Raw genomic sequence first — 23,730 nt, forward strand, 5'->3', positions numbered from 1 at the left:
GTAATTCCTCGCTTTGTCGCAATACTCCATGTCCCATTATCTGACTTAACCAAAGCTACATCGTCATGCCTACCACACCCGCGGAAGAGGCGTTACATCAGCTGCAACGAGAACAGTCTAAGCTGCTAGATGGCATCGACGAGCTACGAGCGATTGGAGTCGGCAGCCTCGTGGAACTTCCTCAGCTGGTGGTTTGCGGTAACCAATCAAGTGGGAAGAGTTCCGTCCTTGAAGCTATCTCCAGAGTTAGATTCCCAGCGAAAAGCAACATCTGTACGAGATTCGCGACCGACGTCATCCTGCGCCGAAGCCCAACACCCACAATTAAGATCTCCATCGAACCGGGGCCATCGCGTAAAGATGCACGAGAACGAGCAATTCTGCAGGCGTTTGCACAGGAGCTATCCCCAGCCGATAATGATTTACCAACTGTCATCGAGAAGGCCAAAGGCCAAATGGGCGTAGATGAAACAGCCCATTCTGGATTTAGTGATGATGTTCTAAAGGTCGAGATTCTGGGGCCTGATCAGCCAGAATTGACCTTGGTGAACTTGCCTGGCCTTTATTACTCTGTGAGCCAGGACCAGAGCTTGGAAGGAATCAGGGTAGTCCGAACCTTGACGGAAAAGTATATGAAGAACAAAAGAAGCATCATCCTTGCAGTCATCAGCGCAAAGGCCGACTACCATCTCCAGGAGGTTCTGAACATTGCTGAACGGTTTGATTCAAAGCGGGAGCGCACGCTCGGAATCATCACGCAACCGGATACTCTTGAACCCGACTCAGAGGAGGAGAAGACGTATCTCCAGTTTGTCTCTAATGAAAAGATTCGATTGCAGTTAGGATGGCACGTTTTGCGCAATCGCTCCTTTGAAACCCGGGAAATCCCGGATGACGCTCGCGATGCAAGAGAGAAGGAATTCTTCAACCAGGGCCGATGGTCATCTCTATCAAGGAACAATGTCGGAATCGAGAGTCTCCGGCGGCGCCTCAGCAGTATTTTGTTTATTCAATTCGTCGTAACCTTCCCGGGCTATTAGCCGACATCAAAGAAAAGGCTTCTGAATCGGGAGAAGGCGCTCTCAAAGCTGGGCTCCCCACGCACCACCCGACAACAGCAAAGGGGATATCTTCTCAACATCAGCACCAGCTTTGAGCGCATCACAGGGCAAGCGTTGCACGGGCTTTATGCCGACGAGTTCTTTGGCGCATTTGAGAGTATAAGTGATATTCACGATTTCCGGCGACTCAGGGCCGTCATCAGGCAGTTGAATGAATACTTCGCTGACGCTATGGCCACTCGAGGGTCCCGGCGGATCATCGTAGATCGTTTCCCTGGGTTCGGTCAGGAATCCGCGCCACTCGACTTGAAAAATCCTTACTTATGTGGAAAGTTACCACATTATGTCCTTCGGAAAAATCTGGAAGAGGAGGTCGCCGAACAGGCTCGGAAAAACAGAGGGATTGAGCTGCCAGGCAGCGCCAACCAGCTCCTCGTTGGTAGCCTGTTTCGCGATCAGTCCCTTCCATGGGAAGGGCTTGCCAAAGAGCACCTCATGAAGACCTGGGAATCAGTGCGGTATTCTGCGTTACTTGTGATGCAGCACACAGCCGACGACCATACGTTCTCCTTGCTGGTTGGATCAATTATTGAGCCCGCATTGGACAAGCTGAGGCAAAACTTGCTGGCCAAGCTCGATGAGCTGACTGCATACACAAAACGGGGCCACCCGCTGCCTGTGGGCAAGAGCTTCCTCACACAGATTCAAAAGGCGCGAAGCGAACGGCATCTATCCTCGTTGAAGACAAAGCTCAAGTCTAGTAATAGTCATATGTCTGAGGGGGAAGCGCTATTCTCGATGAAAGAAATCGAAGAAGCAACTTCCAACATGGAATTAAACCGCGATGAATATGCGGCGGCTGATATAATCGACCAAATGCAAGCATATTATGATGTAAGAACGAAACAGCAGAAGATCTAGCTTCAGAAAAAAAATATGGCGCGTGCTAATTTCTCTCTCACAGACTGCTATAGTGACCTTCGTCGACAACGTCGCAACTCTGGGCATCGAAAATTGTCTTCTTGAACCTCTACAGCGGATTCTGACTAGCCAGGTAATTAACAATATGCACGATGACCAGGTCCGAGAATTAGCCTCCGAGCCATCCTTTACTAGCGACGAGAGAGACCGTTTGGCCAGTGAGGTCGAGAAATTGCAGGCAGGTCTCCGCACTCTCAAGACCTTCAACAAAAGCCTTCATTGAGTGGCCCACCCTCAATTGAAAAGCTGGAAAAACCACGAATCGACTTTCAGGACATTTGCCCGCCAGTCACAGGGGCAAAATCGACGACTCAGTCGTCACTGTTTCCGAGTCCGCAAGAAGTGAAAAATCTTAAATCACAAACTACAAAGCCCTTTCACGGAGAGCAAACCCCAAGTGTCTTTAATTTCACGAGTAAGTCGTCATATTACCAGCTAGGACCTCTCTCATTTGTATAAAAGCCCCGCAAACCCCGTCTTCGAAGGGCTTCGAAAATCCGCCCTTACTAAGTGCGAAAAAACCACCCAAGGCGACTTCGTCAACCAAACTCGACTTCGTGACCAAGAAGCCCAGGGTAAGACTGCCCCAAACTGCTGAGATTTATGAAAAGGGTGGGGAGAAAGCCAAGGTGCCACCACCGGAATAACCCAGCCTGTTCTCCGGAATCCTCATCCCAGATAATAGCCACGAGTAATGTATGCCGAGTATAGTTGGGAATTCAATAGCTTGCCTTGATGATTCTGAATGCAAACAAGGTCAATTGAAGTGGTTACTTTCAAGTATTGCCGGATTTCCGATCATGTAACATAACTTAGATAGTGTATAGCCCGGGCTATCTCCGATCGTTGGCATTAATATTCGTATACACTGTAGATAATCTCCGCGAATCAGGAATATATTCAGACCCATTTGATGAACTGCTAGGTTGTCATGTTGTGATAGATTAACCACGGCTGATTCCGTTGCCAACTTTGTCTCTCGTGGCTTATTCGACGGCATATTCCTTGAAATCTTGCCCCAACCCTCGACTTTGCAAATGGTATAAAAGGTTCATCCCCGATGTCGGGTAACGCTCGCATATATTGTACCAGATGGGGTATCCAAGCAAAACTTTGTCACCCACACTCCGTAACCTACCGAATTGACAGACTTACCAGGGAGCGAATATACCGCTTGGATTTACGAATATGAAGCCTCAAATGAGCTATGACGATGTGGCATGGGAGCAGTCGGACGAAATCTCGGACACTTGGGTGAATAAATTCCTTAACATCGAGGTGAAGAAAGCAATTGCGCATTTTATTCTCACACATGATTCTGGCGACGACCCCGAATTCAGTATTATCGGAAAAGGCTCGTTTAACATCATCTTGCAAATGAAGTACACGCAAGGGGCGACTGATATTCGCTTCCCGCAACCTGGAGCAATCGTTTTCCCCGAGGAAAAGACGAGGAACGAAATTGCTTTGATGCGATACCTGTCAAATCGGACATCAATCCCGGTCCCTTCTGTTCTTCACTCTGGGACACGAGATGAGTGTCCGCTCAGACTCAGCCCTTTTATTATGATGAGCCATATTGAACACACGACAAACATGTATACTGCATTGAATGCACCGAGCTGTCCGGTGGAGAAGCGAGGGTATCTTAATCCAGACATCAATGAAGAAGTTCTTTGGAAGCTCTACGCCGAACAAGCTAAAATTCTTCTCAAGCTTGTCAAGCCAGAATTCAGCTTGATAGGGTCGCTAGTGCAGATAGATGATTGTACTTGGGAAATAGCCAGTCGTCCGTTATCAATGAACATGAACGAGCTCGTTCGTTTGGGAACATTGCCTCGGTCAAAGCTTCCACCACCCGACGCCACTTTCAAGACTACGTCGTCGTACATGGAGGCGTTAGCACAGCTCAACATCCAACATTTAATCCATCAAAGGAATGATGCAGTCGAATCCGCCGACGACTGTCGGCGGAAGTACATTGCAAGGCAACTGTTCTACAAACTTGCTAAGGAAAAGAGGCTCTTCAGCGCACGCCATGAGCATGGGCCATTCAGGCTCTGGTGTGATGATCTCCGACCAGGTAATATTCTTCTAAATGACGATAAACGAGTGACCGGTGTGGTGGACTGGGAGTTTACCTATGCAGCACCGGTCGAGTTCTCATTCGCACCGCCGTGGTGGCTTCTGATTGAGAATCCAGACGAATGGTCTGATGGGATCGAGGACTGGAAACGGATATTTGATCATCGTCTCAAGACATTTCTCTCGGCATTACGGCACTGTGAGGATGCCGAGGGTCTGCCCAGTGGGCTTCGACTATCGGATGAAATGAAAATGAGTTGGGACACCGGCGACTTCTGGGTGGTGTATGCTGTTTTGCATAGCTTTGCGTTCGATGCGATTTACTGGCTGGAGATTGACAAACGGTATTATGGACCCACCGAGACTGACGACGTAAGTGAGGCATGGAAAGAAAGGGTCAAGCTCTTAGATGAAAGCCAAAGAGATGAGATGGAGCAGCTGGTAGTGAAGAAGCTTGCCGAGATGAAAAGTAGGGTATTGGCATGGGACCCAGATGAGTATACTGAGGAATATTACCAGGTACTGAAGAGGAAGAGACAAGAAGATGCGAGTGAACAGGCTTAGGAGGGTTAAATGTGATCTTTTCTTGGAACGCTCGACGGTGGAAGATCCAGCACCATGTTGATAAAGACGGGTCAATGTAATATCCCATGAAGAAAACTTGCGAAAGACCTACATATCCGAGCTGAATAAATGATGTTACTGGCAAGAATAGAGAACTCACCCAGCATGTACACTCATATTCAATTCAATTCAATTCAATTCATATTCTTATACCTGATTGAGCCTGTTAAGTAAGATGCTAGCTATACAGGTGCTTCACTATTTGAAGCAGGAATATAGCTCTGAATATTGTTATATTTCTTAGACTTGCAGTAAATATACAAAGTAATATATTTTATAATATAGAAAGATTATTATTACAGCTAAATATAATTAAATATAATAAAAGTAATGTAAAGCAAAGTCATATAATAAGAAGAATAAATAAGTATTATAACTAGCTGACTAGTTATTTATAAGTTATTATTTTTTTGTTCTTTATTTATATTCTGCTTTTAATATATCTATTTTTTTTAATATATATAATCTTTTCTGTTGACTCCTGCAGGATATATATAGAGTCTTTTATTTAATATTTTTAATATTTATTTTTTATAGCCCTGAGGCCTATGTGTTTCTAATCTAGATTAGATTTTTTAAGATTAAGTTTGATTTAGCTGAACTGCTTGAGTAGGTTTATTTATAATATAAATTTAATAATATAATAGACTGCCTGCAGGTCTAATATAAATAAATTATAGTTAATTATCTTATTTCTTAGATTTATACGTGCGGTGATTTTATTAAATATTTAATTATATAGTTTTATAAAGTGGAGGTATATAAGAAAGATATACTTAGAAATTTATAATTTTTTTTTATAATTATATTAGTTATTCTTCTGTATCTTGATTTTATAAAGAAAATATATAAGACTAATTCTCTATATATATATTTATATAATTATAAATATATATATTTTTAACAGATTCTTATAGAATACTAGTATTTTCTTTCTTAAAAAGGCTTTGACTAGGTGTCTTATAAATATTATTATATATTTTATTTTTTATTATTTAATTTATTTATTTAGAAACTTATTATAAATAATCTTTTTGGTAGTAGAAATAAGCTAGATTATTTATTATTTTAGTCTGGTTCTATATTCTGCTATCTATTTTATTTTAAAATTTATAATCTTATTTTCTTTAATTTTTATATAAGCAGGAATCTAGTAAATCATAAAATTAAGATCTATATTTTATAAAGCTTTGAATTTATTATAGATAATTTTTAAAAAAAGTTATCTAGAAGGACAGCCGGGGATTTTTATTATTTAAATTATAGTCTAGTTATTAATAAATATATAAACCTTTTCAAAGCTGTATTTTAATAAAGTATTTTCTATAAAAATAAAAATTATTTTAATATTCTTTAATTTAGCTGTATATATAGTTAAATCTTTTTTAATATCTAGATATATTTTCTAGGCTTATCTAGTATAAATACTGATTATAAAGATTTTAATATTCTTATAATAGTTACTGCTGTCTATATATAAAATAACTAAAATTAATTATATATAATAAAATTAGTTATGTCTGGTAAATATAATCTTATAAAATTAGATATTATATTAAATATATAATTTTCAGAAGGTCAGTATGAATATATTATAGATTTTCTATATTTTTTTTTACTGGAAGATAAGAATAAGAACTATATATTTTATTTATTTAAGAATTTTAAATAAATTTATATCTTCTAGCTTAAATATATTTTTTTAGTACTTATATATTAGACTACAGAGTTAAATAATTTTTAATTTTATTTAGATTCTAAGAGTAGTCTTCTTAATTATTTATTATATAAATTATTTTATTAGTAGTAGATAGAGCTTAATATTAAATACTATTATTACTATATTTTTAAAGATTTTATTAATTAAGATAACTGTATATCTCTAGATCCTAATAAATTCTATTTTTATATAGACTTATTATTTAATAAAAATCTACTTATTAGTAGAGCTATATTATACAGTAATCCTGTATAATAATTATAGGATTATAATTATATAATATATATAATATATAAAGATAATAAAGATATTTTATATAAATTCTATAATATTTTAGAGAACTTCAAGATTTCTGCTGGCTTTAGCGACTATCTTAATTTAATAAATATTAAATAAGAGGATTTTATTAAGTTAAATATTAAGATATCAGACTAACTCTGAGAATTATATAGTAATTAACTTTAATCTAGAAAAAATAGGAATTATGATAAATATGTAATTATAGTTTTTTTATTTATAATACTTCCAGATATTAACTTCCAGTGGCTTGTCTGGCTTATTTAAATTAGAATTAAAAATATAAAAATTTCTAAAATAAATAAGTTTAAACTTATTAAATATAAATTTAGATATGTAGTGGTGTGACTATGTATTAATTTTAATAAAAATATTTTTAATAAGTTATTTATTAGTAGTATAATTTCTGGAAATAGCTAATATAATTATATTATTAATTTATTTAAATATCTAGAATTTTTTTTCTGGTAATTATTTTAAGCAGCTGTAAAGTAAAGAAGTATTAAATAATAAAAATAAAATAAATAAGATAAATAAGTCTTGCAGAATATTATTTAATATTAGTAATAGTTTATTTATATAATTCTATATTCTAAGCTGGATTATATGTTTATATAAGAATATTATTATTTATAAAATAAAGTAATTTAGTTTTATCTGCTGGAGATTATATAGAAGATATATATATAATATATAATTATATATCTCTGACATATTTAATAATAATATATTTATAATATAATCTTTTTTTTAAATATCATGGATCCTGTCCAGGATTATCTAGATTATATAATTAATAAAGATATTCTTGCAGTCTTCTAGGTGTTTACAGAAAAATAAATTATAATTCTTTATTATTTATATAATATATATAATAATAATTAATTCTAAAAGCTTATCCAGGAAGTTGAGTAGTACTATTAGTCTATATAATTTAAATAATTAAAAGTTATGGAGGCTTTTTTTACAGAGAATTATTATAATTAACTACTAGAAGTAGTCCAGATTATGTCTTGTATATATATAGATATTAAAAATTATAATTAATATCTTAATAATTATTAGCTTATAAACTAGCATATATTATATATAGTTTAGAATAATATTAATATCAAGTATTTTATCTGCTGGGATATATTTAATAATATTTCTTATTTTTTAATTTATAATTAGAAAGAATTTAAGGGCTCTAGATTTCCTGGTTATATTAATATTAAATAAATTAATCTTGAAAAACTCTAGAAAAAAAATATATTTAAAGATTTTTATTTTCTGTTTTATAGTCTCTGCATTATTATATAGACTTTTAAGAATTAAAATAATTTTATTATTTCTACTGTGGTTTCTGGTCTAGTAAGATATTTATTATATATTATAAAATCTTTTTTTAATAATTCTATATATAGTATTCTGATAAATCTTTCTTATTATATTTTTAATAATTCTTATTTTTTTATTTTTTATTATTATATATTTTTATTATTTATCCTCTGTTTATTTCTTTTTATATATATATCTTATTTTTTTTATTATTTTTACTGTCTTGTAGTATTCTAAGATAAAACTAGAATTAATTTACTTACTAAATTTAATTTATAAGATTAATTTTATAATAATATATTATACTATTTCTATAAGATAATTAGTAGTAGTATTAATTTATATAAAAATTAGTTTTTTATTTAAATACTGTTATAAATTTTTTTCTAGATTTATTTTTATATAATTATATATTTTCTTTATATTTATAGTTTTCTAATTTCTCCTTAATATTAGTCTTGTTAATAGTATATCTAGGTTAATAATTATAATTATTAAAAAATAATCAGAATCAGTATATATAATAGATGTAATTTTATAGATAATTATATAATTTATAAACTTAGAGATACTGAAGACTAGGTTAATTATAATTTATTATTTTATATATTTTTAAGTAATAATATCTGGTTTAAGCCAGAGATCTAGATTAGTATTATTTATAAGTATTAGTAAGAGATCTGTCTTAAAATTAGATTTGGCAATTTTTCTATTTTATATAAGATAATAAAAATTAAAATTATCTAGTATAAGCTAGTCTTTATTCTTTAGTTATTTACTGTTAGAGAGAATCATGTTTATTAAAGTATTTATAATTATTCTATTCTTATTATTATATATATTTAGTAAATATAAAATTTATTTATATTTATTACAAAGACAGAGTTTCTGTATATTCTGTAAGTACTTTATATATTATTATTTATTTAAATTAATTTTTTTAAATATAAATATATATACCTGTGTCTATTTTTCTGCTGTGATTACTGGATATAGTAATTAGTAATTACAGGCAGGATTATATATAGTATTTAAATTAGGATTTTTCTAGAATTCTTGAATTATTATAATATTAGCAGCTAGAATCTGAGAGTTCTGCAGGAAGTATTTTATTACTAGATTTTTTAATTTATTTATATTATATTAAATAATCTGCAGAGGGTCCTTATTTATATTTATTAATAATAATAAATATATTTTTTTTATTCGGAGGAGCCTCCAGCCGGAAGGTCTTTTTTATATAGTATTATTTTTTTAAGTATATTAATATACTGGGTTTATAATTATTATTAAATATTTTATTTAGTAATAATATTAACAGAATATATTTTATCTGCCTGGATTGAAGTTACAGTATTTATTATAAAATATTAAAATTATTATCTTATTTCTCTGCTGGCTGTATATTAGTTAATTATATAGTTTCTAGTTATATATCTGTGGGCTGTATGCCGGGGTTTTTAAGAATTTATATTAAAATTAGAAATTCAGAATTACTGAAGGTATTAATACAGAGAATTCTTTTTATATATATAGATATAATACTGCTTATTCTTATTGCCTATGACTTAGTATATTATATAGTTTATATAATCTGATTAGATTAGAAGTTAAATATAATATCTTATATAGCTGGGGCCCCTGCTGTCTCTTTCTCTATAAAAGACTTTATATTAATATTTATAGTCTAGATATTCTCTATATTTTCTTCTTTTCTTTCTTTTCTTTCTTTTTTTATTTTATTTATTATCTGTGTTGCCCCGTGGGCCTCAGCAGGTATTAGATTTATATTATATTTAGTTCTCTTAGTAGAGAATATAGCGGGATTTCTAGGGCTACTATTTTTAAAGATAATTTTTTGTATTATTAGTTTACTTGTAAAGATTATTTTTATTAATAAAAAAATTACTTAGAAACAGGAAGAGATAGAATAGAAATAATTAAAAGATTTCTTAATTAATCTAGCTAGAATTTATTATATTTTCTTCTTATAAACTGGGTAGTTCCTGCTTTATATATAATATATATTTTTATAATTAATATATTTTAATTTTTTAAGAATACCTGTGGTCCTGCATGGGTACTTATAAATCTAGTAATATTTTATATAATATATATAGATTTTTTTATTAAAATAAATACTTTCTATATAATTATACTGCTAATAATTATAGTATTAATATATTTATATTATTTAATTATATTTAATTATAATCAGGAGCTCTGAATCCTACAGAATTTTATATTTAATTATTATATTTATAATAATCAGAAAGAAGAATTCTATTATTAAAATAAATAATTTCTTTTTTTAGAAGTTTTAAAAAAGAGCTACCAGTTATATTATATATATAATTTAGATATTATTTCAGTAGAATATATTATCTGTTAATAAGATTTTAATAATCTTTTTTAATTATATTATATTAATTAATTTAATTTATATATTATAAATTATTATATTTTAAATTAAAATACAGAGAGTTATATTCTTCCAGAATTTATAAATTTATATAAAATATAGGCGGGCAGTCTCTGCCTTTATAATAAAATAAAAATTAAAATTTAAATTATTTAATTTAAATTATTATACTGTAATAAATTTTATAATAATTAAAAAAAAAAAGATCTTAGCCTGGTAGATCTAGATATATATTTTTTTAATTTTTATAATAATATTTTTTAGAAGTATTTTATAGTATCTGGTCATACTATCTAAATTATTAAGTTTAATAATAATTTAAGTCTTTTTTATCAGCTTAGAGAAGAATATACTTATTAATATAGATTTTAATTATAATAAAATAATAGATAATATATTTTTTTAAATAGTAATATTAGTTTAGCTGCAGATATTAGTAAAAAGAAAAAAGATTAATAGATTTTTTAATATAATCTCCAGTAAGTGGAGGTATTTTTCTATATTTTAATATAATATCTTAATCTTTATATAGAAGATATCATGCTTCTGCTACTAGAATTATTTTAAAGAATTTTTTAGAAGATTAACTAGGAATTTCTGTATATTCTTAATATAATTAATAATTAATTTTAATATCTGAGAGTTTTTATTTCTTTCTAGATATCTTAATAATATATTTATATTATATTAGAGATCTAAAGTATATTTCTGGAAATATTCAGATTTTCTTATAAAAATAATTAAACTGGACTAGTTAATTATCTTTAATATTATTATTAAGATAATTAATTAATATTAGTATTAATTAATAGTGATGAGAGTTATAAGAAACTTATCAATATTTGAGGCTTCTGGGGTGTGGTGTTGCAGTATGATTTCAAAAATTTGATTCCTGCGCAAGTTGATGTTTTTCATGTACACTCATAAACCTCTGCCGGGAGCTTAAGATACTCTCGCACACCAATCATACAATAAGATAGGAAAGTCCGATAATTTGCCATCGCAGTGATGGGGTCAACAGCGAGTAAAATCTGTTAGGCAGAGGTATGGAAAGAAAACATAGCATCATCTCGCTAAGCATCTAAGTCAAATCGTGGTGAACACGGAAACCTTGAATACTTCAGTCAATCCCCTATATGAAGAGTCAAGAACATAGTTTGAGATTATATACATGTCATGTCTCATACTTCAGTAGTCAAGCAAGGCACTGTTGACGGCACTGTTCGGCGAACTCCTCCACTTTGCTGACGAATTGCTCCGTCCAGCTCAGATGCGGGCAGTGACCCGTAGGCGCATGATAGACGGTAAATGCGATTCCCCTCTGAGCTTGCAATGCGATCATCGCTTCTTGATATTGCGGAAGCAGTGTCGCATCGTTATCCGCGACTAGGTATGCACAGGGCAACGATGAGTAAACGTCATGGGTCAACACGCCTGTGTTGATGGGCGATGCTGTCAATGTTGCGGCCCATTTGGCTGCTTCATCCGCCTCCAGGTCATTGAACATGAATCGGTGGGCTTCCACAATGGTTCCTAAGCCAGCGGCTCCATGTTTCTAACAACCTTACCGTCAATCATGGTTGATTTAAAGATGGGATGTGCGAAGAAACAACTTACATGGAATCGCATGAATGGCGGCGTGACAATCGGGCCCTCCTTGGGTTGGAAGAAGGTATGTACGGACTCCCCAACAGGTATCACAAAGGCATTTTCAAAGAAGATCCCTATCACACCCCCCCTGTGACCCTTGGCTTGACGAGACTTGTACTGTAATTCGGGGACAGCAGCCTGAGAGGCAATGAGACCACCTGACGAATGGCCGAGGATGATGACATCCTTGCCCCCTTGGACTATGAGCTTTTCAAGAAGCCGATTAACGACCTCAACATCGTCCGAGTCAGTGGGATAGCCCTCAACCGGAGGACCCAAGTCAAAGTCTGGGTGATTAATATCCCCCACGTTGAGTTGGCTGAGATCACATGTCGGGCGCTGGGGGCAATAAGCCTCGAACCCTCTGCGTTCGAGGGACTGCCTAAAGAGCTCATAGGGGGCCGGAGTATGATAGGAACCTGTGCAGATGACGACTGCTAATTTGGCGGTCTCGTTGGTGGCCATAGTGATCCGGCTTACTCGAAAAATTTGGTTTAGTTGTGCAAGGCGGATGTAAATGTATTGATGATTCAACAAAATAATTGGGAGGGAACAATATAACTAATCGCACAATGACAAAGGAAGGACGGCGGAATATATAGTTAGATTGTGGCGCGTTTTGGCCCCCACCAATATGAAATTTTCCCAGTCATGATCCGATAAGGCTGATTTGCTCCTGTTCTCCTAGTGCCATTGGTGCGATGAAAGCAGGCCAGAGCACACAAGGCTCTGTCCAATTGGATTGATTTCTCAAGCCAGTTGAACCTAATGATACAATTAGTACACAGTGCATCAGATCATTGGTGGGAAGAATACCCCAAGTCTAGCCGCAACGTCTGGTAATGATCACTAAATTGGGGGAATGGGGCTCAACCTCCCGGGCCCCATGAGAGTTGGATTGCGAGTAGCACCTTTATGGAGTACTGATCACATAACTGGATACCCGAGTAACTCCTGAACCTTATCAAAGAGCACACAATAAGAGCGGGATCACCCAAGATGTCGGACTCTTGGTTTGGCGTGGCCCAGGAGAAGAAAGATAATCACAAAGTTTCAGGTTGGTGCCCTAGCTAGGTCCACGAATACTTTCAGAACCAGACATGTGGGTGGAGACGATGGTAAGCCCAGCTGTCGACATACTAGTCTGGATAGTGGATACAGCAGCAGCTATGGTAAGAATTGTCTGAAGCGCCTTGACCGCGACCATCTCGCGCTCCGCCCCACTACGCGTGGCTCTATGTCTCCGTCCCCATCATGAGGGTTGTCCAGATTGGTGAGGCAGTATTAGTCCCCCTGCATCACCTCGACCGGCGCCAGTGGCTGCGCTCAGATGTAGACCAGTTATATCCAGACACTAGACAGATAGATAGATAGGGGCAGCCGTTCGAATTGAGCTGCTCCGCTTCGGACGAAAGGTGCACCTGCTCCTACCGTTCTTTAGTATCTCTGACTTCAACGCGGCACAGCCGCTCGCACGTCCCCAACCCACAAAAACAGGCGAGTGATGGTAACACAAATTGTGAAGCTGAGACGTTGCAACTATCAGAGTAAATGCATGGACCAGGAAGGATTCCTGGTGGGGGATTCAGCCACACGTCGAAGGAACCGTGCCGTTCCGGTGATTCCGATCGGTGATCCCGATGAGAATCCTGTTGCTGGTGAACAGGAACGAAGGGTCTTCCGAGGTTTCAATACATATAGGGGAGAACTGCGGCTCCTATATACGCGTCAGCCTAAAATTCTATGCGCTCTGCTCGTAGATGAAGTCAGAGTGTCTTGACTATGCAGTACGTTCCACCTGCCGCCAAACGATAGAGCCTTGAGCCGAGTCAGACGGTGGCAACACCAAGGTAGGCCCAGCCTTGTCAATGTCAGATTTTAGTGCGATGATCCACCGAAGCATTAGGCGAGGGGAGGCAACCGGCAACAAAGTATCCGTGCTGTCGCTTATTACGAGAAAATTACATGAAGCATGCGACGTGATGCCGCACGTCTTCGTGATCTCACAATTCCACATCAGAAAGCCTCATACTGTCACTGGAAGTTTTATCAACAAAAGCAGCTTCGGACTCATTATTATTGGTACCTGAGAGGGTTAGACTAATAAACTCATGCTCAACCCAGTCTAGTTCCACTGCAGTCCCATCACGGGCACAAAACAACCTGGCGATTGTCCATTACACTAAAATAATCATCTCATTTCCTTCTAGAATTCAAGTCTTTTATTTCCCAAAGAGGGCAAAAGGTCCGGCAGAAATATATACACTGGCTTATAAGGGTACCAATTCCAAGATCCCTGTCGGCGACCTAAGTGAGCAGGAAGCACATATACAGCGAGAAATTTCAGCAAAAGATTCATCAATCGACTATACCAACATTTCTGCAGAAACGTTCGGCAAACCCGACAAGCTATTCGGCATCGTGATTTGACTCGGGTTGGTCTGGTAAAAAACACCTGAAGAAGGAAGATGTGCCATCTGCTGGGGGCGGATGCCTTCACCACCCCGTTCGAGCTCATCGTCTAGTGAACCGAGCAGCGCGACAGTATCGAAACGTTGCTTCCGACGTGACAAAGATCGCCCAATAGACCCAAATGTTCGGAGGCCTCGCCGAGCCACTTCGGGGGGCTTGGCGATCTGGACGCGGGACCGGAAGAAGAGCGGGCCCAAGGTCGGTGCGCAGGAAACCATAATGCCGCAGGTGATTTCGGCCATGCACAGTATCGACGCATCCAGTGCGCAATATGTTATGTTGGCCCCATCGCATGTCTTGGTTTGGATAATCCGTTCAATGTTCACACCAGCCGTTCTATACTTCGCGTTAGGTCAATTCCCATGAGGGTTCTTTGTCGAAACGAGAAGCAGTGTAGAGGCAAGGTGGACGGATACTCAAAGCCAACAGCAGTACTTACATCAAACCCAGTAGAAAGGCCGTAGTGACACCAATTTTCTTCTCCTTGGGCATGTTCAAGCCCCATACAACCGGCATCGGTAACGAAACGATCAAGAGGTCGACCGTGAGATTGAAGCTCCCTGAGGCAAATTCCACCTTGGTTATGTCTCCGCATGTCCTACTGATGGTGATATCCCAGTTGGCATTTATAGGCCGACAGAGTAGAGCGATCGTCAACACCGATGCGATCCAGTAAAGCGTAACCAGCGCCATTGTTGCGATTGTGCACCGGCGGAACCAGTCGCCTCGGAATAGTTCCAGGTACAGACACAGAATGGCCAGACGAAAGGCTGCTACCGCCAGACAGAAGAACCATTGCGATGAAAATAAGACCTTCAAAGAAATCGTCAATTTGTCCATGGGGACGCTGGTAATGTTCCAGCCATATGCTCCCGCCAAAACCCCTAGTCTCTATTAGTCAAGAAATGGCAAGCAATGTTTAAAAGGATTCCCGAGTATTGGCGTACCAACAAGGTCGTCTATCACAAAACCGGTGAGACCAAACTGCAGAAATGATTTGTCAATATCTCTAATATATTTTGGTGAGGTAGAAGCGGCAGTCTTGAGGCACAGGGAGGGCGGAGGCATCATACCAGCGCCAAGGTGGTCAAATAATCATGGTTCTTCCAGCTGGTCTTGCGAACTCGAATTGAAACCACTCGCAGTAGTACGGCAATCGTACTCAGGGTCCAGAGTATGACGGACGCGACAACTAGTCTCGTACCTTCTCCACGAGCAATGGACATCGTATAAGACAGTAATAGTAGTCAAAATATATATAACGTCCGAACGCACACAGAATCTTGATTTACACAAGGACGGAATAAGTTTTCTTGGGTTGGACATTAAATAAGTTTCCCCTCGAGCAGTTCACTGGGACTTCCGCCCTTGAATGAACCCCGCACGCTGGCTTTGTGCATGGTGCTAAATGGAGTTGAGTCTTCCTATTTGCAGCGGAGCTGCTCCTAAACCGGTCTTAACAGGGATGTCAATCGTTAGACTTGGTTCTATCACAAGAGTTTGTAGAGAGTACTTGACGAGCCACAGGTGACAGAGAATGCATAGTGCCGGCCGATCAATCAAGGCTAATGCAACGAGGGTAAAACAACAACTTGCACAGGAATCTAATTTTTGAAATCATGCTGCAACACCACGCCCTAGAGACTTTAAACTTTGATAAGTTTCTTGTAACTCTTATCACTATTAATTAATATTAATATTAATTAGTTATTATAATAATAATATTGAAGATGACTGACTAGCCTAGTTTAACTATTTTTATAAGAAAATCTGAATATTTCTAGGAATGTGCTTTGAATCTCTAATATAATATAAATATATTATTAAGATATCTGGAAGGAAATAAGAGCTTCCAGGTATTAAAATTAATTATTAATTATATTAAGAATATACAGGAATTTCTAGTTAATCTTTTAAAGAATCTTCTGGAGTAATCCTGGTAGTAAAAATATAAAGCTTTTTATATAAAAATTAAGATATTATATTAGAGTATAAAGAAATGTCTTTACTTACTAGAGATTATTTTAAAGAATTTCTTAATTTTCTCTGTTAATATTTATAGTTAAATTAATATTACTATTTAAGAAAGTGTGCTGTCAGCTATTCTAATATAATTAAAATTAATATTAATAAATATCTCTCTCTCAGAGCTGATGAAGGAGACTTAGATTATTATTAAATTTAATAATTTAAATAATATAACTAGATATTATAAGATATTTCTAAAGAATATTCTTATAAAAATTAAGAAAATATATATCTAGATCTATTAAATTAAGATCTTTTCTTTTTTAATTATTATAAAATTTATTATAGTATAGCAGCTTAAGTTAAATAATTTAAATTTTAATTTTTATTCTGCTGTAGAGGTAGAGACTGTTTATTTATATTTAATATAAATATATAAATTATAAAAAAATATAGTTCTTTATATTTTAATTTAAAGTATAATAATTTATAATATATAAATTAAATCAGTTAATATAGCATAGTTAAAGAAAATTATTAAAATCTTATTAATAAATAATATATTTTATTAAAATAATATTTAAATTATATATATAATATAACTAGCAGCTCCTCCCCAGAGTCTGTAAGAAAAGAAATTATCTATTTTAATAATAGAATTTATTTTTTTAGTTATTGTAAATATAGTGATTAAATATAAGATTCTATAGAATTTAGAGCTTCTGGTAGCAGTTAAATATAATTAAATAATATAAATATATTAATATTATAATTATTAATAGTATAGTTATATAGAAAGTATCTACTTTAATAAAAAAGTCTGTGTATATTATATAGAATATTATTAGATTTATAAGTATTTATATAAGATTACAGATATTCTTGAAGAATTAAAGTATGTTAATTATAGAAATATATATTATATATAAAGTAGAAGCTGCCTGGTCTATAAAAAGAAAATATAATAAATTCTAGTTAAACTAGCTAAAAGATCTTCTGGTTATTTTTATTCTATTTTTTTCTATTTCTGAGCAGCTTTTTTATTAATAAGAATAATCTTTATAAGCAAACTAATAACATGGGAGACTGCCTCTGGGAGTAACAGCCCTGGAGATCCTACTGTATTCTCTACTGAGAGGACTGATTATAATATAGATAATCTAATGCCCGCGGAGGTATATATAGTGATAAAAGTAATGAGCAAGGCCAGGAGAAGAAGAGAAGAAGGAAGAGAAGAAGGAAAAGAAAGAAAAAATATAGAAAAAGATATCTAAATCATAGATATTAATACAGAATCTCTAATAATAAAAAAAGCCACAGAGCCTGTATTTTTATGATTTAATTTCTAATCTGATTAGATTATATTAATTATATAATATACCAGATTATAAGTTATAAAAATAAGCAGTATCATATCTGCATGTATAAAAAGAATTCTCTATACTAATACTTCCAGTAATTCTGAGTTTTTAATTTTTATATAAGCTCCCAGGGACCCTGACACACAGCTAGAGAATATATAGCTAATAATAAAATAATATAATAATAGTCTAAATATTTTATAATAGGCGCTTCAGCTCTAATTAAAGCAGGTAAAGTATATTTTATTAATATTATTATTAAGTAAGATATTTAGCAGTAGCTATAAACCCAGTATAATAATATATTTAAAAAAATAATGCTATATAGAGATACTCCAGCTGGAGATTTTTTTAAATAGTAAATAATCTATAGAATATCATGATTTAAGGAATACTTCTGCTATACTTAATAAATAAAATCTTTTTATAGATTATTTAATATAATATAAATAAATCAAAAGATTAAGTAATAGTATATTTTTTATGGGATTCTTAAATTCTTATAGTAGATATCATTACTATTCAGAAATTCTAGGAGAACTTTTTCTCAGATACTATATATAGCCTAATTTAAAGTCACTAGCTACTATATCTAGTAGTTATAGATAGCAGGGTATAGATATGCATATTCATATTTAATAAGATTAATAAGAATAAATAATAATATATAAAGTATTTATATAATATGCAGGAACTCTGTCTCTGTAATAACTATAACTAGATTTTATATTTATTAAATATATATAATAGTAATAACAAGACAGCCATGATTACTATAATAAATCTGATATTATCTAATAAGAATTAATTATAAGATAAAGACTAGCTTGTACTGGATAATTTTAATTTTTATTATTTTATATAAGATAGAAAAACTGCTAAATCTGATTTTAAGATAAATTTTTTATTAATTCTTATAAATAATATTAATCTAGATTTTTAGCTTAAATTAGATATTATTATTTAGAAATATACAGGATAACAGATTACTATTAATCTAGTCTTTAATATCTTTAAATTTATAAGCTGTATAATTATCTGTAAAATTATATTAATTATTTATATTAATTCTGATTACTTTCTAATAATTATAATTATTAATCTAGATATATTATTAGTAAGGCTGATTCCAAGAAGAAATTAAAAAATTATAAATATAAAGAAAATATATAAGTTTATAAAGATAAATCTAGAAAGAAGACTATAATAATATATAAATAAAAATTTTATTTTTACTCAGATTAATATTATTATAAACTATCTCATGGAAATGGTATAGTATGCTATTATAAAATTAATCTTATAAATTAAATTTAGTAAATAAATTAATTCTGGTTTTATTCTGGAATACTATAATATAATTAAAGTAATAAAAAAAATAAGATGCATATATAAAAGGAAATAAATAAATAAAAAATAAAAAAAATATATAATAATAAAAAATAAAAAAATAAAGATTATTAAGTGAGTAATACAGAGGATCTATTAAGATATTATATATAAAATTAATAAAAAAGGATTTTATAATATTTAATAAATCTTTTACTGGGCCTGGAATAAAAACAGAGATAATAATATTATTTTAATTTTATAAAATCTGTCTAATAATACAGAAACTATAAAATAAAAAATTAAGATTTTCTAATATATCTTCTTTCTGGAGTCTTTTAAAGCTGATTTATTTAATATTAATATAATCAGAAAGTTTAAGATTATTAAATTTTTTCTGATTATAAGCCAGGAGGTATAAGATATTATTAAATATATTTTAATAAATAAGATATTTAGTATTAATATTATTTTTAACTGCGTGTGACATGTACTGGTGAATAAAAAGATATTTATTAATATATTTATTATAATCTTTAATACCTGTGTACAGATCAGATATAATCTTAAATATTTTTAAAAATTAATTATAATAATTCTTTATAAGAAGAATTCCTAAGATTTTTATCTACTTAAGTTATACAGGCCTATAGTACTACTTAATATTCTGGATAAGATATTAAAATTAATTATTATTATATATATTATGTGGATGGTGGAGGACTATAATTTACTTTTTTATAAATATTTAAAAAACTGTAAGAATATCTTAGTTAATTATATAATTTAAATAATTTTTAATAAAATCTATAATGCCTGGGGAAGAGATTATATTATAAATTTATTTTTATTAAATATATTAAAAATATATAATTATATATTATATATTTATTTCCTATATAATTTCTGGTAAGTAAAACTAGACTACTTTGTTTTATAGATAATAGTATTTCTGTATAAATATATAATTTAATTTAGAATATAGAATTATATAAATAAGCTGTTACTAATACTAAATAATATTTTATAAAACTTATTTATTTTATTTATTTTATTTTTATTATTTAATGCCTCTCTGTTCTACAGCTGCTTAAAATAATTTTTAAAAAAAGAGTTCTAGATATTTAACTAGATTAATAATATAACTATACTAATTATATTATAAAATTATATTATTAATAAATAGCTTCTTAAAAATATTTTTATTAAAATTAATATATGGTTAAGCTACCATGTCTTAAAATTTATATTTAATAAATTTAAATTAATTTATTTTAGAAATTCTTATATTTCTAATCCTGATTTAAACAAGCTAGATAAACTGCCAGAGATTATTAATATATAAGAATACTATGAGTGGGAGGGCTATAACTATTTATTAATAATAATCTTTATTTTTTTAGACTTAACTAGCCTGCTGATTATTATCTGTCTCTCTGAATTAATCTAATATTTTAGTATCTAACTTAATAAGATTTTCTTATTTAATATTTACTAAACTAAGGCTGTTGCTAAGGCTAGTAGAAGTCTTAAAATTTTTTAAAGTATTATAGGATTTATATAAAGTATCTCTGTTATCTTTATATATTATATATATTATATAATCATGATTTTATAATTATTATATAAGATTATTATATAATATAATCCTGTTAATAGATGGATCCCTGTTAAGTAGTAGACTTGTATAAAAATAAAATTTATTAAAATTTAAAAATATATAATTATCCTAATTAATAAAGTTTTTAAAAATATAATAGTAATAGTACTTAATATTAAGCTTTATTTATTATTAATAAAGTAACTTATATAACAGATAATTAAAAAGATTATTTTAAAAATTTAAATAAGACTAGAAATCACCTGACCTTGTAATTTAATATATAAATATTAGAAAAATATATTTAAATTAAAAAGTATAAATTTATTTAAAATTTTTAAATAAATAAAGAATATAGTCCTTGCCCCTATTCTATAATAAGAGAAAGTATAAAAAGCTTATAATATATTTATATTAATTTTCTAGAAGCTATATATACAGTATAATATCTAATTTTATAAAGCTGTACTGATTAAATATAACTAGCTTTATTATATAAAACTAGACTTAATTATTCTATATATAAATAGCAGTAGTTATTACAGAAATATTAGAGTCTCTGTAATTAATATCTATATTAATTAAATCTAGAAAATATATTTAAGTACTAAGACTGCTTTAATTATATATATAGCTGAATTAAAAAATATTAAAATAATTCTTTTTCTTACAGAAAATATTCTGCTGAAATATAATTCTAGTAAAATATATATATTTATTAATAATTAGATTATAATCTAGATAGTAAAGGCTTCTGGCTATTCTTTTAAATAATTTTATTTAAAAATTATTTATAATAAATTCAGAGTTCTGTAAGATATAGATTTTAATCTTATAATTTACTAGATATCTGCTTATATAAAGATAAAAGAAAATAAAATTATAAATTCTAAAATAAAACAGGTAGTGAAATATAGAGCTAAACTAAAATAATAAATAATCTAATTTATTTTTATTATTAAAAGAACTATTTACAGCAAGTTTCTGAATAGATAGATTAAATAATAAAAAGTAAAATATATAGTAATACTTATAAAATATCTAGTTAAGATCTCTGCTAAGAAAATCTTAAAATTATATAAAAATTTATTTAAAATATATATATCTATAATTATATAGATATATATATAGAAAATCAGACTAGCTTATTTTCTGTATAAGATTAAGATATAAAAAAATAATTAATATAACTGTAGAAAGAGATTATAGATCTCTAAGTATATTTTTTTTATATATTTCTATTTTATAAAATTATATAATTAAATATTTAATAAGATTACCATATACACAGATCTAGAAGATAAGATTATTAATTATAATTTATTTATCTCAGATCTGTAAATAATTTATTATATTATTAAATTTATATTATAGATAAGTCTGCTCAGGCAGTTTAACTAGATTAAACTTGATTTTAAACTAGAATTTAATCTAGACCAGGAACACGTAGGTCTTCGGACTATAGAGATAGATATTGAAGATACTAAATAGAAAATTCTATATATATTTTATATAAGTTAGCAGGGAAGACAAGTATACTAGAAGAAATAAATATATTGAAAGTAAGAATATGAATAAAGAATAAAAAAATAGTAGCTTATAAGTAATTAATTAGTTAGTTATAATACTCTTTTACTATTTTTATTATATAACTTTGCTTTATATTATATTATGTTACTTTGTATTTATTATATTTAGTTATGTTTAACCGCGGCAATAATCTTTCTATGTTATGGATTGCGTTGCTTTATATGTTTAATGTGAGTTTTAAGGGATTTGATGGTGTTCGGGGCTATATTCCTGCTTTAAATGGTGAAGTACCTGTATAGCTAGCATCTTACTTAGTGAGCTCGATCGGGAATAAGAATATGAATTGAATTGAATTGAATGCAACAAGGGTAAACTAATTGAAGACCGTCAAGCATGGGCTTTGAGACGGGATGAAGGCGATATGGTATTTTAAATGTTATAACACGGGCAATGCAACAAAGATCCCTAACTTCGACTTCAAATGTGATTTATGCCACTAAGAAATCCTTGAACAAATAAGGATATTTACAGCATGGCTGCGGGAGCTGAGGTCCAGCCAATGTGATCTGCAGAGTAACAGCTATTTGATCCTTCAAGTAATCTTCCTTTCTTACCCAGATACTGCTAGGGCTGCGGGACGTAAATAAAACCCGACACCGCATCACTAGTGTTGCCACCGCCAGCTGAATCTGCATCACGGGCGGGGTCTACCCCCGCACAGCTGGTGCTATTGCGGCAGCGTAAGAGAATCCTGTTTCTACAGGACGGTTTCATGCTTTAGCAATGAAAGGTCAAACAGAAACACGGGCGGCATGGAGCACTCGTTTCACTGAATTGCGTCCGGTCATAAACATGAACCGCTGGACTATTTCCTCTGGCCGTACAATAACGCGAACCATAAAGCGAGGTGGAATATGAGAAGCTAATCCCGCAGCAAGATGGAATGTAGTATAAGCACGAGTTCTGACCACGCTGGGGAAATTTGTGCGATCAGTTACATCTACTGGGACGGCTGGAAGCGCCCACTGACAAGGTTCTTGATGGGCCCTGCTCAGGTGGCTGGGCTTGGACAACCCCACACTGTCCTGTCATGCCATCCGGGCGCCCTTGTAGTTGCTTGCTGAAGGCCTGATCAGGGTTACATTCCTAGATGAACCAAAAATAGAATGGTATGTGATAAAACATACATTAGTTGTACTTCCTAAGGCGAAAAAATGTGTAAGGGTTAGTCCGTAGTTGCTCCTCAGTCACATTTCGCAGGCGTGATCTGTTCGGCCCCCGTCAAATTTAGTGCAGGATTTTCGATGCTT

The 23,730-nt window shown here is 31.8% G+C and overlaps 4 protein-coding genes across 4 annotated transcripts; 2 read left to right on the forward strand and 2 right to left on the reverse strand.

The window, feature by feature from the left end:
* BO79DRAFT_239346 (putative dynamin GTPase) lies at nt 1–2,692 on the forward strand (the record flags this gene model as incomplete). The annotated part of the gene is made up of 5 exons (XM_025684908.1): nt 1–1,019; nt 1,053–1,955; nt 2,026–2,205; nt 2,256–2,457; nt 2,505–2,692. The coding sequence occupies exons 1-5, from the start codon at nt 66–68 to the stop codon at nt 2,687–2,689; spliced, it is 2,424 nt and encodes an 807-aa protein (XP_025537202.1). The 5' UTR covers nt 1–65.
* Nucleotides 2,693–3,230: 538 nt separating this feature from the next.
* On the forward strand, nt 3,231–4,691 carry BO79DRAFT_153574 (phosphotransferase family protein; the record flags this gene model as incomplete). The annotated part of the gene is made up of 1 exon (XM_025678720.1): nt 3,231–4,691. The coding sequence occupies one exon, from the start codon at nt 3,231–3,233 to the stop codon at nt 4,689–4,691; it is 1,461 nt and encodes a 486-aa protein (XP_025537203.1).
* A 6,677-nt stretch (nt 4,692–11,368) lies between these two features.
* Nucleotides 11,369–12,707, reverse strand: BO79DRAFT_239347 (alpha/beta hydrolase). The gene is made up of 2 exons (XM_025684909.1): nt 12,128–12,707; nt 11,369–12,065 (listed from the first exon to the last, which is right to left on the reverse strand). Exons 1-2 carry the CDS (start codon nt 12,623–12,625, stop codon nt 11,706–11,708), a joined length of 858 nt encoding a protein of 285 aa, XP_025537204.1. The 5' UTR covers nt 12,626–12,707; the 3' UTR covers nt 11,369–11,705.
* A 1,819-nt stretch (nt 12,708–14,526) lies between these two features.
* BO79DRAFT_153763 (uncharacterized protein) lies at nt 14,527–15,703 on the reverse strand (the record flags this gene model as incomplete). Its single annotated transcript, XM_025678728.1, has 3 exons — nt 14,527–14,968; nt 15,072–15,516; nt 15,580–15,703. 3 exons carry the CDS (start codon nt 15,701–15,703, stop codon nt 14,527–14,529), a joined length of 1,011 nt encoding a protein of 336 aa, XP_025537205.1.
* Between the last annotated feature and the right edge of the window lie 8,027 nt (nt 15,704–23,730).

This window comes from Aspergillus costaricaensis (assembly GCF_003184835.1).
Source record: "Aspergillus costaricaensis CBS 115574 unplaced genomic scaffold BO79scaffold_26, whole genome shotgun sequence".
Taxonomy (NCBI): domain Eukaryota; kingdom Fungi; phylum Ascomycota; class Eurotiomycetes; order Eurotiales; family Aspergillaceae; genus Aspergillus; species Aspergillus costaricensis.